This window comes from Pipra filicauda, unplaced genomic scaffold, assembly GCF_003945595.2.
Source record: "Pipra filicauda isolate LSUMZ 115617 unplaced genomic scaffold, ASM394559v2 scaffold71_size5581439_pilon, whole genome shotgun sequence".
Taxonomy (NCBI): Eukaryota; Metazoa; Chordata; class Aves; order Passeriformes; family Pipridae; genus Pipra; species Pipra filicauda.
In genome coordinates this window covers 5,143,053-5,160,376 of record NW_024104887.1, presented here as the reverse complement: position 1 = coordinate 5,160,376, position 17,324 = coordinate 5,143,053, and the positions used below count along the sequence as shown (strand labels likewise).

General features: G+C 54.2%; 2 protein-coding genes across 5 annotated transcripts; one reads left to right on the top strand and one right to left on the bottom strand.

Moving 5' to 3' along the window:
* Positions 1–1,056: 1,056 nt before the first annotated feature.
* Positions 1,057–6,162, top strand: SLC46A1 (solute carrier family 46 member 1; the record flags this gene model as incomplete). Its single annotated transcript, XM_027726777.2, has 5 exons — positions 1,057–1,269; positions 1,748–2,600; positions 2,979–3,062; positions 4,079–4,235; positions 4,777–6,162. Coding segments are annotated over 5 exons (1,380 nt in total), but the record flags the coding sequence as incomplete, so codon positions are not given.
* SARM1 (sterile alpha and TIR motif containing 1) lies at positions 3,104–16,442 on the bottom strand. Of its 4 annotated transcripts, none has more exons than XR_005566453.1 (10): positions 15,817–16,442; positions 12,517–13,135; positions 12,129–12,341; positions 11,927–12,018; positions 11,187–11,422; positions 10,980–11,073; positions 10,344–10,533; positions 10,119–10,240; positions 8,709–9,637; positions 3,104–3,119 (listed from the first exon to the last, which is right to left on the bottom strand). XR_005566453.1 is itself a non-coding variant. In XM_027726726.2 (9 exons), exons 1-9 carry the CDS (start codon positions 16,266–16,268, stop codon positions 9,508–9,510), a joined length of 2,148 nt encoding a protein of 715 aa, XP_027582527.2. In that variant the 5' UTR covers positions 16,269–16,442; the 3' UTR covers positions 7,126–9,507. The 4 variants fall into 4 exon arrangements, 1 of the variants encoding a protein (XP_027582527.2); XR_003541773.2 differs by lacking the exon at positions 3,104–3,119 and adding an exon at positions 7,126–7,402 and having other exon boundaries at positions 8,272–9,637; XR_005566452.1 differs by lacking the exon at positions 3,104–3,119 and adding an exon at positions 7,126–8,384.
* Positions 16,443–17,324: the final 882 nt, after the last annotated feature.

Sequence of the window (17,324 nt, the reverse complement as noted above, 5' to 3'; positions counted from 1 at the left end):
GCTTTGTTTGGAGAGAAGAAAAAACAGGGTTTACGTTTAAATTTCTTCAGCCATCAGGCTGGGGAGCAGCCCAGTAGAAAAGGACCTGGGGGTGCTGGCTGACAGCCGAACTTGAGCCTGCGTGTGCCCAGGTGGCCAAGGGCAACCTGGCTTGTAGCAGCAATAGTGTGGCCAGCAAGACTAGGGCAGTGCTGGCCACTGCTGAGGCCAGACCTTGAGTCCTGGGCTCAGTTTTGGGCCCCTCACAACAAGAGAGGCATTGAGGCGTTGGAGCGTGTCCAGAGAAGGGAACGGAGCTGGGGAAGGGTCTGGAGCACAAGTCTGATGAGGAGCAGCTGAGGGAGCTGGGGGGGTTCAGCCTGGAGAAAAGGAGGCTCAGGGGGGACTTTATCAGGGTTAGAGGGGAAGCTGAACAAGGGATGGCTGAGGTCACTCGTTTTGTTCAGCCTGGAGGAGACCAAGGGGAGCCCTCATCGCGGTCTGCAGGTTCCTCATGAGGGGCAGAGGAGGGGCAGGGACTGTTCTCTCTCCTCTGGTGACCAGCGACAGGACTTGAGGGAGTGGCATGAAGCCATGCCATGGGGATTTAGATTGGGTATGACGGAAAATTCCTCCACGGAAAGGGTTGTCCAGCCCTGGCAGAGGCTGCCCAGGGCAGCAGCGGAGTTACCATCCCTAGAGGGATTTAAGAGTGTGGATATGGCACTTGGGGACACGGTTTAGCGGTAGCCTTGGCCATGATGGGTTAACGTCGGTCTCGATGATCTCAGAGGGCTTTTCCCACCTCAACAATTCTATGAAACAACACGCGGCGAGGGGGAGAAGGTGGGGGGGAGCTGAGCGCTGCTTCTTTATCACCGGACTCGCTGCGGCGGCAACACCGAGGGATCCCGGGGACTCGCTGAAGCCTCCCGGCTCCCGCGGGCGGCGGGGCGGAGCGGAGGGGCCCGGCCCGGGCGGAGCGGAGCCTGTCCCGGCCGGGCCGGCCCGCGCCGCTCCCGCCCCGCCATGGCCGCCATGGCCGAGCCGCCGCCGCCGCCGCCCGGCGCCCCCCCGGCGCCCCCCGCCCGCCGCCGCCTTCGCCCGGGGCTGCTGCCCGCGGCCGAGCCGGTGCTGTTCCTGGCCACCGTGTCCGTGGTGCTGCAGGGCCCGCTCACCACCCAGTACCTGTGGGACCGGCTGGGAGCCGAGCGCGGCTACCACGGCCACAGCAGCAGCGGCTCCGCCGGCTGCGGGAACAGCAGCGCTGCCGCCGACCCGCTGCGGCAGGTGAGGGGGCACCGGGGGAGAGGGGACAAGGGAATCCTCAGGGAGCCCTGGGGGACCAGGGGGGAACAGGGAAGGGGAGCGGGGGAAAGGGGAGCTCCGGGGGGTAGATGGGGAGTCGGCGGGAGAGGGGACACCCAGGGGGAGCGGGGTGCCCGGGGGAAGCCCCGGGAAAAAGGGGAGTCCGGGGGAGCGGGGAGCTCCGGGGAAAGAGGGGACTCCGGGCGAGTGGATAAACCAGGAGCCCAAAAGGAGCAGGGGGTCCGAGGGGAGCCCTGGGGGTGCAGAGAGCCCATGGGAGTGGGGAGGAACAGGGGAAGAGGGGAGCTCGGGAGGAGTGGGGTGTCCGGGGAGACAGTGGAGCCCCAAGGGGATCAGAGAGCCCGGAGGGGAAGGGCAGCTTGGGGAGAGCGGGGGAGTGGAGAGCCCAGGGTGGCACTGGGTGCTGTTGAGAGTCCTGAGCCACCTGTTTCTCTTGCAGGAGGTGGAAGCCCTGGTCTCCCACTGGAACCTCTACATCAACTTGGGGGGCTTCTTTGTCTGTCTCTTCTCTGTGACTCTGTTTGGACCGTGGAGCGACAGCGTGGGCCGCCGTCCGGCGCTCATCCTGTCAACAGCGGGCATAGCCCTGCAAACGTCCATCTACCTGCTGGTCATATACCTGGAGCTGCACGTCGCCTACTTGCTCCTGGGACGCCTTCTGAGTGGCCTGTCAGGAGACTACAACCTGGTCCTGGCCAGCTGCTTTGCCTACGTGGCCGAGACCAGTGACAGGCGCGCGCGGACGTTCCGGGTGGCCATCCTCGAGGCATGCCTGGGCATCGCGGGCATGCTGGCCAGCATCGGTGGTGGCCAGTGGCGCAAGGCCCAGGGCTACATCAACCCCTTCTGGCTGGCCTTTGCTGCCTCTCTTGCTGCCACCCTCTATGCTGCTTTCTGCCTTCGGGAGTCAGTGAAGCAGAGGAGACCGGCCAGGCTGTTCACGCTCAGCCATTACAAGGCTGTGTACAGGCTGTACATGGCCCCAGAGCACCCGAGCTCCAGGTGGAAGCTCGCTCTTTACTCTCTGGCTTTTTTCCTTCTTGTCACAGTGCATTTTGGAGCCAAGGACCTCTTTGTTTTGTATGAGCTTGGCTTTCCTCTCTGCTGGGCTTCTGACCTCATCGGGTACGGCTCCGCCGCCAACTACCTGGCTTACCTGAGCAGCCTGGGAGGGCTGCGGCTGCTGCAGCTCTGCCTTGAAGACAGCTGGGTGGCAGAGATAGCATTGATCTCAAACATTGCCGGACTGGTTGTGATTTCTCTCGCTACCACGACAGCACTGATGTTTACAGGTGATGCTAAATTCTTAAATCCTTATATTTCCGGCTTAGCGCAGAGATGCCAGTAGATGCAGGAGGGCACTGTGCTTCTGAGAGGTCAAGCACATGGAGGAAGTTCTGCCTCCATTTCACCCTGTGCACCAACAAAGCTGTGTCTTGCTGATGGCAGTGTTGGCCAAACACTAAAGTTGAACATGCATCCATATTTCCTAGAATGTTAGGTTTCCCAGAGCTGTATTACAGGCTAAAGTGGATTATAGGATCTAGGAGGATGAATTGAGTCTAAATACAGCAGGGAGAAACTGCCTGCAGCTACAGATTTCTGGGACTGACTTTGGAGACTTTATTTTTCAGCTGAGCTTTCCCTAATGTGCTGTATCTTGCTCACAGGTTATGGGATTCTGTTCCTTTCCATGGCAGCCACTCCAGTCATCAGATCCAAGCTCTCCAAGCTGGTCAGCGAGACGGAACAGGGTAAGGAGTTAGCTGGTGTGCTTAAACCAGGTCCTGAAACACTGTCTTCTTGGAACACTGAAACCAAAATGTTTGAGGAAGTTAGGACTTCTCTGGTTCTTCTGGACTCCTGTGTCCTTGCACTCACCTTCAAACCCAGGATAGCATTTTATTTTTTTCAGAGTAATTGTCATTCACTGATTTACACTTGCTGCATTTTCAAGATGAGGACAAGGAAAAGCAAGATGAAAAGAATTTGCAGGAATGGTTCATTAATCTATCTGTTCATCTCCAAAAGTTTTACAAGGAGCAAGAGTTAAAATGGGTTATATAACAAGGAGAAGAGAGCAATTCTCCTGACCATAACTTTTCTCTGTAGATCAGTAACAGGGGGAAGACCCAGATGATGTTGGAGGGTTATATCATTGACTGTGGTAAAAGATCATGGATAACCTGTAGGAGGAGCATATTTGCCTTTCGTCCAGTAATGTATTTGGAGATTGTGCACTTGCTGTGAAACATGGCATAGGAATGTGTCTGAGGCAGAGGGAGGAGGGAGTTGAGGTAGGAACAATCAATAGGGGATTTTGCAGAATTCACGTTTCTTATTTTAGAATGAAGATGCCGCGTACTCGACACCAGATTATGATGCTAAATCTATAAATTGCTGTCTTCTGCTGTACTTAATATTTAACAAGTGATAAGATATGCTTTTCAGTAAACAGATCTATATAGCCCTAGTCTGAACCATTTACAATCCAGCTGATAGATAATATCCCTGGTCAGCCCAGGCGATACCAATTCCGCAGGTCGGTGAGATGGTCCTGGCTACGGAGAAGCAAGTGGGACAGGTTTAACCTGCCAGGCCAACTCTGTGTCCCAGCTTACCACACTTGAGACTCACACACCAGTTTTCTGATGGGAAGTGCAAACCCTTAGGAAGATTCACAGAATCCCGCTGAAGGTGATGTGTTAAAGCCATTTGCAGGCATTAACCACCTGTCTGTCTCACCATTAATCTCTTTTCTCTTTTCCAGGTGCTCTCTTTGCTTCTGTTGCCTGTGTGCAAGGGCTGTGTTCCCTCGTGGCTACAGGAGTGTTCAACTCTCTCTACCCTGTGACCTTGCACTTCATGAGAGGATTCCCGTTTCTCTTTGGGGCTATAATCCTTCTTATTCCGGCAGCTATCATTGGGTAATTTAGTTCAAATTTCTAAACTTTGCCACAGGACCTGTGAAATGTCATGTGGAAAATATTATTTACTCTTCTTAGGAGAGACAGTTTTTAAGGCATATTTTCAATTGAGCTTATGAGAGGGTGTTTGGTACCCCAGTAAACAGAGATGCAGGTCATTTCTTCTGGAATCTGAGTCCTAGAGATAAACCTGCAGCCTGAGTAATGTAGCTGCAAATATTCAGAATGCTTCAAAGTTTCACTCCACCCTCAATGGAATCCAAAACCTTTCCAAAACAAATTTGAAATTCCTCCTTTATGGGAGAGACGGAGCTCTCAGCAGTCTCTCTTCCTGTCATTTCTTTAATAATTAAAGCAAAAGTTGTATTGTGATAGAAAACATCCCGTGGTAGGTTCTGGGAGAAGGAATGTGTTGGGATTTGCAGTAGAAGTGCAACAGCTCTTGGCAGGGTCATTCTGTTCCTTTGAAACTTTAAAACTCACTTAATTCAGTGACATCCCAGTGTGCCTTCAAAGGTTCTAAGTGTTTGTTCTTTCCTAGGTGGATTCAAATCTGGGACTCAAAACATGACTACAATAACTTCCAAGATCCCCCATCCCCTGCAAAAGACTGAGCAGCAACTTAGCAACAAGGAATTGGCCAGCACAGCAGTGTCCACCTGAAGACTGCTCTTTACTCTTCCCTCAATGGACAGATTAGTGTGGGAGGGACACCCTCCTTGCCCCTACTAACTTTTAAATGCCAGGTAGCTGGAAATCATGGCTCTGACTACAGGTGGAACCTGATTTGCAGATGTGAATGCCTCCTCAACATTTGTTGGCTCATCTGTCAGAGAAAACCCAAGAGACCCAAAAGCCAACCAAGCTGTTGTGGGCCATTTGCAAGGCTGGTTAGTGGTTTGGGGTTTGGAGAAGGCACCGTGACATGCTTTTAATGGGGAGACAGGACTGAGTTCTGGTTTAATTGCCAAACACATTCCCCTCTGAGTACTGCAGTGTGTAGTAGATGAGCTTTTGGTGTGGGTGAGGCATGGACTGAAGCCTGCAGAGCCAGACTGAAGCAGAGGTACCCAATAGTGTACTGCTGAGGAGGAAGATCCATGGTCTGGATCAGCATGTTGCCTGTAAAAATCCTACAAGTGTCACATGCCAGACCAAGCTCCTACAGAAATCCTTGTGGAGAGGGCTAGTTTAGCACAAGAGTGCTATTGCTGTCCTTATTGACTGAACCAGCTTCAGTTTTGCAAGTTAAAGGTGTCCTAGGAAGAGGATCTAACTCATGAAGCATTTGTAGGAGTGCCAGTTGCATGTCCTGCCTGTTTGCAGCTCAGCCCAGGATATCAAAGGTGCTTTTAAAAAGTAACAGATCATCTGAGAATACTACAGCGCAAACAGAATATATCCCGAGTTGGAAGGAGCCCACAAGGATCATCAAAGCAACTCCTATTGGTGCCTTAATTGACAGTGGCCAAAATTGATGAATTTAAGGCTAAAATTGCCAAACTGGGCCCTCCTAAGTGAAGCCCCTTATGCTGTAGGTGTGCCCTAGCGTCTGCTGTGCTTGTGGCAGAGTCCTTCCTCACCAGTACACTGTGCTGTAGTGATGAGCTGGTGTGGGACTAGTGTCTTTAAGGTTAATTTTTTGTTGTTGTATGGGGCACAACTTTATGTTGGTGACCTCAGTTCTGCTGCCTCTCTCAGGATCTGTTGATGCCAGGAAGCAAATCTCATGTTCATGGTGCTTACAATTGTTCCTTTCAAAGCACTGCCTGTATTGCCACAATCCTGTTTTCTTCCAAGTGCCATAAACCAGCAGTTCTGTGTACACTGCACTGCACACACTGTTCAAGTACCTGCAATAATGTCATTACTATTACTATCAAAATGAATAAAACCTCCATTCTCTTTTATGGCTCATAAAATGACAGATTTCTTGTGCAGCTGTTGATATCGTTTGTCCTTGCCCTGTCGGGGACTTCTCTCCATTATTTTTATGCTGTGTCCTTTATTGAAGTAAAGAGGAAGCAGTGGGAATTTATCTGCCTTGTGGAGAATGAGTGTGTGAGAGTCACAAGTGAGGAAAAATCCAGGTTTGGGACTTGCAAGGAGCCAAAACTTGCTTTTCCTGACCACCTGAGTAAAGGTTACAGGAGTGCTTTGTCTGAAACCTGTCCTTAAGTATGAAGTAAATATGAAATGCTTATACACAGCTTTGTTCCCATCCATTAGGAGTTTGTGACAAAAGCAGGGGAACGGGGGAGAGGAAAAACAAGATAATTGGGGAGTAGAGAAGCAGGAGGTGGAGAAGCAGAGAGTCTTAAAGAACTTGGTGTTACGCCACTTGCTCCATGTAGGAATGCCAGAGGACATAAGAGTTACGGGTCTGATTGCTGGGCTAAGCCCAGAATGAACCTGCCCGAGGAACAGGGCATGCTGTGAGTGTTGTGGTAGATGTTTGTGGCTGAACTGATTGTGAAGTAAAGTTCTTCTCTACCACGGGCTCCATGGACGCCAATCCCAGCGGCTGCTCAGTGTGCAGTGAGGTGAAACTTGTGTACTGGCTCTGCTCCCCTGCTTGTGCCGGTGTGCTTGCAGGGGAGAAATTCAATAGGAACTATTATGCCTTATTAAAAAAATTAAAACAAAGTTTTTCTAGGCTGTCCTCCAAGAACTGCAACAGAGAAGCCATGCGTGGTGACTGTGGGCAGCAGGTGGAGTCCCTGGGGCTGCAGGGAGCTACATTAATCCATGCAAAGGTGAGTGTGAAATGGGGGTCCTACAGGGAATGGTGCCTGGGGAATGTCAGTTCTGCTGCAAGGGAGAGCAGTTCTGATGGCAAGGGAGAGCAGGTGTGAGAAGGCTGCAGGGAGAGAAGCCCATGATACAGAGATGAGGTGGGGATTTAGAGTGTAAACCAGATTTATTAATAATTCCTGATAGAACAACTCCAGACACTTTTGACATCACATAGCAAAGGAATGAAGGGAGGATGAGGACAGAATTCCTTTCCTTGAGAGTGCTCCAGCTGGAAGGGGCTGGGTACAAGATATTTTGCCAGGAGCAGGGTGAATTCATTAAGGTGAAGATAATGATGGAGAAACAGGAGGAGTCACAGTCTGGGCAGCTGGAGCATGAGGTGGGATCCTGTTCCAGGTGAGTCACCTGAGCTGTAGAGAACAAGTAAATCTCCACATTGAATAGTGAGTGAGGAGGTTAATTGCTACAGAGCTCCTGGGAAACAAGATGCAATAATCTTAGTGGGTATTACTGTAGGGAGAACAAATCCTTAGAACTGTTTGTGTGGAACTCCTTCAGTGGCCGTGGAGGCCTTGACATTCAATCAGTTATTCAAGACTTTTCCCTGAAGCAGCTCACAGGTGGCTTTTTTGCTTTAGCATATTCACCTTTGGGCTCATCTGCTGGCTTCTTCATATTTAATCTGGAGATAAGATAGATTCTATTTCTAGGGGATTCTGGGCAGATATGGCTATTAACCTTTCACAGGAGAGCAAAGATGCCATTAACTGTGAGCTGATAAGAGCTATCCGTAAAGCTGTGATTAAGCACCATAATTAACTTCTTTTTTTTTCCCCTGAAATGTTCATGAGTCTAAGCCAGAAGAAAAAGTGTTTGTGTTTCTGCCAGTTAAGGCAAGCAGCAAGGCTTCAGGGAGAGCCAGGAGGAGGACAAGGTGGCCGAGGCTCCTCTTTGTCTCCTGCAAGAGTTATCTTGAGCAGGGATGGGAAGAGGAGCTTGCTGCTTCTGCAGGGTGATGCAGCAGCCTGGTCTTCAGAGCATCAAGGCAGCCTAGTGTTTTTCCATGTTCCTCCGTGCTCTTACTCCTGCCTGTGCTCTGAACAAGGATGTCTTTTTGCATTACTCACTTTGCATCAAAAAATACAAACTTAGGTAGGAGATGCAATTTCTGCTCCTAATTGCACAATGGCTGCTCGCCCTCCAAGCAGGTGGGAGAAGCAGGACAAGGCTGGGAGTGTGGAATTCAGGGATTTGTGTCAGGATGCCCATGGTTCCTCACCAGCAGTGTAAGCAGCAGGCAGTGCCAGTCCTGGTCCCAGCAGCTCGCTCCTAGCATCCTTTGCCAGCCCTTTGCATCAGCTTTACTCTTCCTTGATATTTTAAGGTGAGTAGCTGCAAAAAGCCCCAGTGAGTGTTGAGAAGAGCTCGGTAGAAAGAAACAAATGCTACTTGGTATTGCATCCATCAGTGAGTAGGGACAACCCTGAGGAGCTCAGCCAGGGCTGTTGGGGTGTGTGATGGTCAGCAGGGAGATACACCAGCTCCTGCTGAAAGAGCAGACCATGGGAGATCTGCTGTGAAGGAGTGACAGAATAAAATACAGCCAGTGGATAATAACCCCATGAGTACAGCACAGCAATTAGCATCTTGCCTATCTGCATGGAGATATGTTTTCCAGAGTCACCATCCAACCTCCCACACCCTAGAAGTACAGACCTGATAGAGTGGTGAAGCTGAGACATCAGATGAAGGGAAGGAGGGTGTTTTAAAAGCACTTTTGGAGAGATCCTGCAGAAACTTCACATGGTCTAACCCCAAACTTCCATTGCCAGAGTTAAGAGCACACAGTGGTTTTGCAGCACTGGGAGGTGGAAGGCCCTCGAGGAGGGACTGAGCTCTTGTGATAAAGGGACATTACTGGAAAAGAGAAAGCAGTTCAGAAGGCCTCTGTGTGTTATCTTTCCCAAACACAGGGATTTCGTTAGGGCTTAGCTTTTGTTTGCCCTTTCCTGCTCTCAGTTGCTGACCATAAGGATATTGCCATGGCACAAGCAGAGCCACACGGTGCTTATAGACCATTTCCTGTCAGTTGTTCTTCTCTCCCATTTGTCCTTTTGCAATGGACCCTCACCAGTTCCCCAGTTCTCAGCCCTTAGAAGATCCTGCCTCTTTGCACATGTTTCTGGGGGAAGCTGCAGCCACTTGTGGGGGGCTGGATGGTGCCAGTCTCCCTCACACCCCCTGCACGTCCTGCTGTCCCACAGGAGGATGTGGAAGACAACTTGTCCATCCCAGAGTCCACCCAGTCTTGGCTCACCAGGCGCCGTGTGAGTGAGTACCAACCTTTTAGGTCCAAGGGCTTGTATTTGGAGGGTGAAGAGGGAGTAATGAGCCACAGGCCTTCTCTCAAGCCAGGGTACTAAGGTGGGAAAAAGTCAAGAGAGACAAATTGGGACCCACACAAAAAGGGGTCACCTGGGAAGTCTCTGGGGGGGATGAGGCAGCTGTGCTGGTTCTAGCTCTGCCCCACGGAGAGCAAGCAGTCCAGCCCATTCTCTGACCCAGCCGAGGAGTCCCGGGAGGAGCGGCCCTGGAGAAAGCGAATGATTTTGTCGATCGTGGCCTCCTGGTACTCATGGGACCACCTGTGTTTGAGAAGAAAATGTGGTTTAATTTTTCTGTTGCCTGAGATGCCACAAGATAGCTCTGTTCGTTTGGGCCGGGAGCCCGTGGAAAACGGAGCAACACTGGATGCTGCAGGATGCCCTGCCAGGCTGGGACACATGAAGGGGAAGAAGGAGGGGAGAGGAATTCAAGTGAACTGCAAAACCTGCCATAATCACTCCTGCCTGCAGGGCTGGGGGCACAGGGAAGGGTGTCCTCCCAGCAGTGCTGGCATGGGGAGCTCTGTCACCCAGAGGAACCCCAAGCACCACAACAGCAACAGGGATGTGGTGGGAACCTTTGCTCCCTGCATGCTCTGGGAGTTCCTGAAGTGACTCACTGCTCCTTTGACCTGTTCTGTCTCCCTCATCTGTTTCTCCCAATGTGCTCTTTGCTACTGCTTATGCAAGATGTTCTCTGCAGGTGTCAAGGAACCCCAAGGCACAGATGGCTTTTACTTACTTGATACCATTAAATTTCAGGACAGCCCTCATGTCCTTGGGAAGTGTTTCTGGGTCTGGCCACTCAAAATGATCTGTAACAGGTACAATGTTCTTTCCAGAGTTCAAGGCTGTCACAATCTCCTGCAGGAACATACAGGTGCTCAGGCTGTGGCCTGTGTCAGCCCATCACCAGCCCCTTCCTGTTCCAGTGTCCACCCAGCTCCCACCTGATGGCATTTCCTACCTTGTGTACCCAGTCCTTACACTCGGGGTCTTCCATGCATTTATCCAGTGCATTTGGTGAGAGGACCAGCACAAAATTGCGGGCGCTCATGACGCTCTGGATCAGCTTGTCCTCAAATTTCCCTGCCTCCAGCTTCTCCACGTCAATGAACACGCTGAAACCGTGCAGCTGCAGGTGGACCTTTAGCAGGCTGGTGGCAAGAGAGGACAGCACCATGAGGAGAGGTTTCACGTGCTCTCCCACTCCATTGATAAGATATGGTGAGACAGAGGAGCAGCAAAGAGGCTCCCACAGGAAATGGCATAGTTCTTGAGATGCCAGCTCCAGCCCAGCCTGCTTACAGCTGTCTGGGCACATGCAGAGAACACAGGGAGCTGACCATTAGCTCCCTGCTGTGATCCTCCAGGAGCACAGCTTGAGGAAAGGGTAAGTCAGTGTCAAAGAGGGGCAAGGTGGCAGTGACAGGACTGGGAATTAGCCTGTTAACCGTGCAGGTTATGGCACGTGCTGTCCCCATTTGCTCTGTGGCTTTTGGCAGCATCTCCCTCCTCCCCATTCCACATTTTTCCCACAACTGATAACCTGCCTTTGCTCTGGACTTCAGCCCAGCACCACAATCTTGCCTGCAGGACTCACCTGGCCAGCTGCGACCCGGTGCTCCTCCGGTAGCTGATGAACACATCGGTCCCGTTGGACGTGGTTTGCAGCGTTATAGGGGAGTGAAGCGTTTCTAGGCAGAGCAAACAGCGAACAAATGTCAATGGAACCCCAACAGCTCACCCCAAACACCCCTCAGTGCTCATCCACCCCCTCCCTCCTGCCCCGCAGCGGCGGTGCCCGCACCCCTGGCCGCGGTGAGGATGCGGACGCGGTGGAAGCCCGTGTCGATGTGACAGTCCTCCTGCAGCTGCTGCTCCGTCACCCGGTGCAGGAAGTTGCGGTTGATGCCGCAGGTGAGCAGGTTGTAGGTGTACTGCCGGAATTTGGGGTCGATGCCGCCCAGCCAGTCGGCCAGGTTGCTGCGGTCGCAGGTGGAATAGTTTGCGAAGGTCTTGAGCTCTGTCAGCTCCCGGAAAAACCTGGCGGAGAAACAAATGATGGTGTGGAGCGGGAAGGGGAGAGCTGAGACACCAGGCAGAACCTAGAGACATGTGGTACCACATCTTTTATCTGCCCAGGAGAGAGTGCAGCCCCATGCTGTGGTGAAGGATGAGTGAAAGGAGTAGAAAAGAGAAGAGCTGCATGGGAGTGCTGGTCCCCAGGTGTGGGAGTGTGAGAAGCTCAGCTAAGGGAGGAGAAGCTTGGTTAAGTTCCTGTCTTTCTGAGTAACTTGCAGGAACCCACATGTCCAGTGCCATAGGTGGTCTTTCTCCATCCAACACCTCTGCCATGCACTGGCTCCATTGCAGAAATCCCTCTGGGACTGCAAAGTGCAGTGGAAAAGTCCTGGCAGTCCAGGTTTTGCACTTGGAGGATCTCTGTTCTTGTCTTTGCAAGAAGGGAAATGCACAGACCTTGTCCCTAGCTCTGCCACTGTGGTGATGGCCATGAGAGAGTCCAACATGCCCTGGTGGCAGTCTTACCTTTTCCGAGTGATGCTGGAGTCCATCCCCAAATCCTCTTGCAGCTCCTTCTCTGTCAGCCTCAGCAGAATGTCCCCATCCACCTGGTGATCCTGCCAAGAGAAATCCAGGCTGGAAAGGTCTCAGGAAAAGGTTACACCTCTGCCACAAGATGGGGCAGAAGGGCCCATCCGCGTGTCCCTCCCCTGGCACAGAGCCCTACCAGAAATCTCTGGCAGTATTTGTTGAATCCGATCTGCTGCAGCCACGTCTGCACCTCGCAGGACTTCCAGTTGGGAACCGTGGGCAGGATGCGCCGAGGAACCTCCTCCCCTATCATGCACAGCACCTTTTTGGCCAGGGAGGAGGTGGTGCTGCTGGTGGAGTAGCACACTATCCTCTTCAGGCTCTGCGTAGCCCCGATCTCACTGAAAATCTGGGGACACAAAAGGTGGAGACTTTGCTTTCCCTTCTCCCCACAAGCTGTGTCGGGCCAGGTGTGCAGGACCAGGGTGCTTGGTGAGCTCACAGGGGAGCAAAAGACACCAAGATGCGGTTGTGGCCACCCTTCCCTTTGCCGTCACCTTCCTTCAGGCCAACCTACCCTTTACCTGTGTTTTCTTCTGCCTGGTTTTGATGGTGGCCTCGGTGCAGAGGTAGAAGGCAGCGATGCACTGGGCTTCCAGCCGCGAGCTGTCCAGCAGGGGCACGAGCCGCTGCAGGTCCTCCGCCGTCCGCCCCTGGATGTTGTCACTGCTGCCCAGCATCTCGCAGGCGAACTGCTCTGGGTCCAGCGAGGCGATGAACGGCTCCACCAGAGCCAGAGTCCCCGAGCGCTCCACCTCCTTCTCAATTTCCTTGTTGGTGGCCAGCACCGTGATGGCCAGGCACGCGTGCAGCCGGATGAGTTCGTCGTCCTTTGAGAACACCAGAGGGAAAAGCCATTCTGCTGCCCTCTTCTCGATCATCAGGCGCTGGTTGGCCTGCCCTCCGTACATGGCACAGTTGGCCAAGGCCATGGCGCAGTGCCGCAGCACGATGGGGTCCGTCCAGCGGCACCAGTACAGGATGGCATCCAGGCCTCCGTCAGAGATGAGCTGGAAACAGGTCTCCTCAGTGTGTTTGAACATGTGCTCCAGGATCCCAGAGACGCTCTGCACCAGCTGGGGAACATCTCGCTCCTTGGCTAAGTTCAGAATCACGCCCAGGCCGATCCGAGCAATCCGATCCCTGTGGGAAGGAGAGACACAGGAAGGTGAAGGGGAGGTGGATGTGCAAGGAGTGAGAACAGTGACTTGCATGTGAACTCCCCCATGCTTCAGTGGCATTTGTCCCAGGACAGACAAGTGTTTCCCTGTGGGACACAGGTGCCAGATACGCAACGCGGTGAGATGCAACAGGCTGTGTTGGAAGAACTGGTGTTGGAAGAACCTATCTGGGTCTGATGGAAGAGCTTGTGACGGGACAGGACATGGAGTGCACAGCCCAGGGCCACCTCACTGGATGTTCACAAGCTTGAGGTAGGACATACATAGTAATTAACAGGTAGGGTAGGCTAATGCCAGGCTGGAAATGGATTTGCTGTGTCAGCATTGCTGGAGGTGTGTGAACTGCTTTTTGTCGGGGGGTGAAACTTCTTTGTCCCTAAGCAGTGCTGTTAGGACAGGGCTTTCACACCTGGCTGAGCAGCCACACAGCCCTGTCCACAGGGACGAGTGAGTGTCAGAGATGCCTGTCCTGGGATGGCAGCTGGAGGAAAGCTGTTTGTTTCCCCTGTCCTGTGCTCTCCTAGAAGAGGACAGCAAGAGTCCAGGGCAGGTGGCCAAGGGCCACCAGCTGCTGCTCGGCCATGGCTGGCCTTGGGAGCCCTGTGCTGCTAGGATGGTCTTAAAATGACACCTGAATGGGGCTGTGCCCTGAAAACACAGTGAGGAAGGGGTAAATCAGGATCATAGAATGGTTTGGGTTGGACAGGACTTTAAAGCTCATCTCATTCTAACCCCCATCCGTGGGCAGAGACACCTTCCACTAGACCAGGTTGCTCCAAGCCACATCCAACCTGGTCTTGGACACTTCCAGGGATGGGGCAGCCACAGCTTCTCTGGGCAGCCTGTGGCAGTGCCTCACCACCCTCTGAGATGGGTTCTTGGCTGCCCTCCCATGAGCTTTCCTGAGGTGAGTAGCAGCTCCATCTCTTCCCTTAGCACCTGTTTGGTGCTGTGTTGGAGCTGCCTGGTTTGTGAGGCAGTGCTGGCACAGATGCCCCATGCTGTGCTGCTCATGAGGGCAGTGCCACGCTTGGTCCCCAGCGGTAGTGGGGTGATGGCACACCAGCCTCTGTGCTGGCAGGCGGGAAGAGCATTTCTGGGAAACCTGTGACCCACAGGGCTCATGCTGACCTTGGGGTGGGTTTGACAGGAAATGCTGTGGAGAGCTCTGGGAAAAAAAAAAAAAAAGCCCTCAGCCTGGGTCTGGCTCCAAGCCCAGACTCGGACATGGAGCTGGATGACAAACACAGCCCCACCAGGTCCCTGACTCCCAGAAGCCGTAGATGGAGCCAGGGCTGGTCCAGCTCCCAGCTAAACACCACTGCTGCTGTGCACAGAGTGGAAGAGGTCTGTAAGCCAGAGGCTTGGATCCAAGGGGGGACCCCACACCTCCCTGCCATCGATCGGAGGTTGATAGTGGGTCAGGCTGCAGGGAGGAAGGGGCTTGGGGCCCATGGCTTCTCCAAGACCCTGACCCATGAGCTGCTCCTGGAGCAGAGATGGCGACTCCAGCAAATGCTTTCTCTTGCCAAGAAGCTGAGTGCTGAATGTAGACCGTGCCAGTGATGCCTTCTGGGATTAAATTCCACCCTAATGGGCTTTTCTAATTTAGTTGTCACTTATTTTTGCCTGCCAGTGCATGCAGTGAGGCCCAGGCTGGGAGTCCACAACCTTACAGCAAGAGACATCACCCAGAAAGCTGGAGCAACACTTTGGCCAGGCTCCCTCCATGTGCTTTCCAGACCCCTGGCTGGGGATGGCTGGGCTGGGGTGCTCCGAGGGAGAGCGGAACTGGTAGAGTGCATTTGGGGTGTTGGAAGGGCGGGTTGTGTGCGGGTGCTGCATCAGCAGGGCTGTGCATTTGGATGTGTCAGGATGCACCTTTGTGCACACATTTGTACACACACACACACACACTCACGCACACACATGGAGGCACACGATCCCTCCCTACCTGTGCCCATGCTCTGGCAGAGCCAGCCCAGTGCCTCTCACCTGTCTTGGGCAGCAGCACATGTGTCTGGGGCTCTGAGGCCCACCCACCAGCCAGCCCCCTCCTTATGGCTCCGTTCCAGCCCTGGTCAGCAGCAGGAAGTCTCTGAGAAGTGGCTTTGTCCTCCTCCTCCCGCTGCGGTTATGGCTAAGGGGGAGTTGTGTCTTGTCCTTGGGGTCAGATGCTCTGAGCCAGCCAGACTGACTCAGCTCGATCACAAAGGGTGGTCCCAGGCTGAGGGGGGCACCCTGATCCTCACCAGCTGGGACCAGTCCTCCCTCCAGCTGTGGGGGAAGGGAGCAGCTCATACCATTGCCTGGACATGAGTCAGGGACCCTCAGTGCAAGTGGTGGGTGTGGGGGGATATGGTGGAGATCTGAGGGGGTTGGTGCACCGGGAGCACCCACAGCAGGGAAATTTATGGGGTGTGGGTGAGGTGGGTGCAGGCAGGCCAAGGCCAGATTGGATGGGGCTTGGAGCAACCTGGTCTAGTGGAAGGTGTCTCTGTCTATGGTGTGGGGTTGGAACTGGATAGTCTTTAAGGTCCCTTCCAACCCAAACCATTCTGTGACCCTGTGAAAGAGCTGACGCTGCCTGGGGCGGTGGGGAGGGCCGTGCCTGGCAGGGCAGGGGGCTCTTTGCAGACTCACCTGTTTTCTGCCACCAGGATCTGCTCCAGGAGTTTTCCTGCCTGGCACTTGGTCTCCAGCTCGGCGGTGTACAGCAGGTTGAGCAGCAGGTCCAGGCCCCCCTCCAGGCGGATCACATCGCACAGCACCTTGGCCACGTCCCTCCCCAGCGCGGGCATCCCCCAGGCCTCCTCCACCAGGCGGAACACCTCGCTGATGGCCGCCCGCAGCCCCTCGGGGGTGGTCGCCTGCGTGGCTTGGGCGATGGCCCGGCGCAAGGCGGGCAGGACCCGCTCCAGCGCCTCCCGCACCTCGGTGCCCACCCCTGGGGAGACCCCCCGGTGCTCCCGGGCGCTGCCCCCGCCCGCCCAGCCGCCCGCCCGGCTCACACACTCGGGCACCGTCAGCCGCTCCGCGCTCGCCATGGCCAGGGACCGGCCCAGGGTGTGCAGGGAGAGGAGCAGGGCGAGCATCCGTGGCTGCTACCGCAGCATCCCCTGCCACCCGCCCCGCAGCGCCCGCAGGGACCCCCCGCTCCTGCGGGGACGCGGGTGGCCGCAGGGGGGGGGGTACGGGAGGGGGGCCGCGTCCCGCTCCCCCCTCTGCCCTGTCGGGATGCGGAGCTGGAAGCGGAGCGGGATCCGCCTTCCCCGAGCCGGGCTCAGCATCCCGGTCCCCGGGGCTGATGTCACCGGGTGCAGGCGCCGCCTCTCCGAGGAGGGGCTCGGTCCGGCGGCTGCATCCCCCTCCCGCTGCAGATGCTCCGGCATCCCCCCAGACCCTCCTGCCACCAGCCCCGGAGGGATTTAACAGAAGCGTGGATGTGGCGCTTGGGGAGAGGGCTTAGAGTGGGCTTGGCAGGGCTGGGATAATGGTTGGACTCGATCTTAGAGGTGTTTTCCGACCTAAATTCTACGATCCTATGATTGTGGCCTTTCAGTACTTAAACAGGCCTTACAGAAAAGAGGGAGAGTGACTAATTACTCAGGTAGACAGTGATAGGACACGAGGGAATGGTTTTAAACTAAAAGAGGAGTGATTCAGATTGGATATTAGGAGGATGTTCTTCCCTGTGAGGGTGTCGATGCACTGACACGACTTGTCTAGAGAAGCTGTGGATGTCCCACCCCTGAAAGTGTTCAAGAACAGGCTGGATAAGTCTTGGAGCAACCTGTTGTAGTGAAAGATATCCTTATCCACAGCAGGAGGCTGGAACTAGACACAAACAATTCCTCTGCCCAGCCTGAGCTGGGGCTTGACCTGCTGTCCCTGTGGCCCCCCACCTTGCCTGAGCTGCTGCTACGGTGGTCAGTCCACAGCAGGCAGGGACTCCCACACTGTTTTTGCAGCAGGTCTCTCCGGGACCCTCTGTGACCAGGAAGGGGGACACAGGGTGCAGGTAAAGGGTCAGGCACCGTGGTGAGCACAGCCGTGGGCACAGTGAGGCTGTGGCCACCCTGGCACAGTTTTGAATCCATTTGGTATCAGCAGGGGGCAAATATCCTTTGCTTGGTGGAAATTCAAAACAG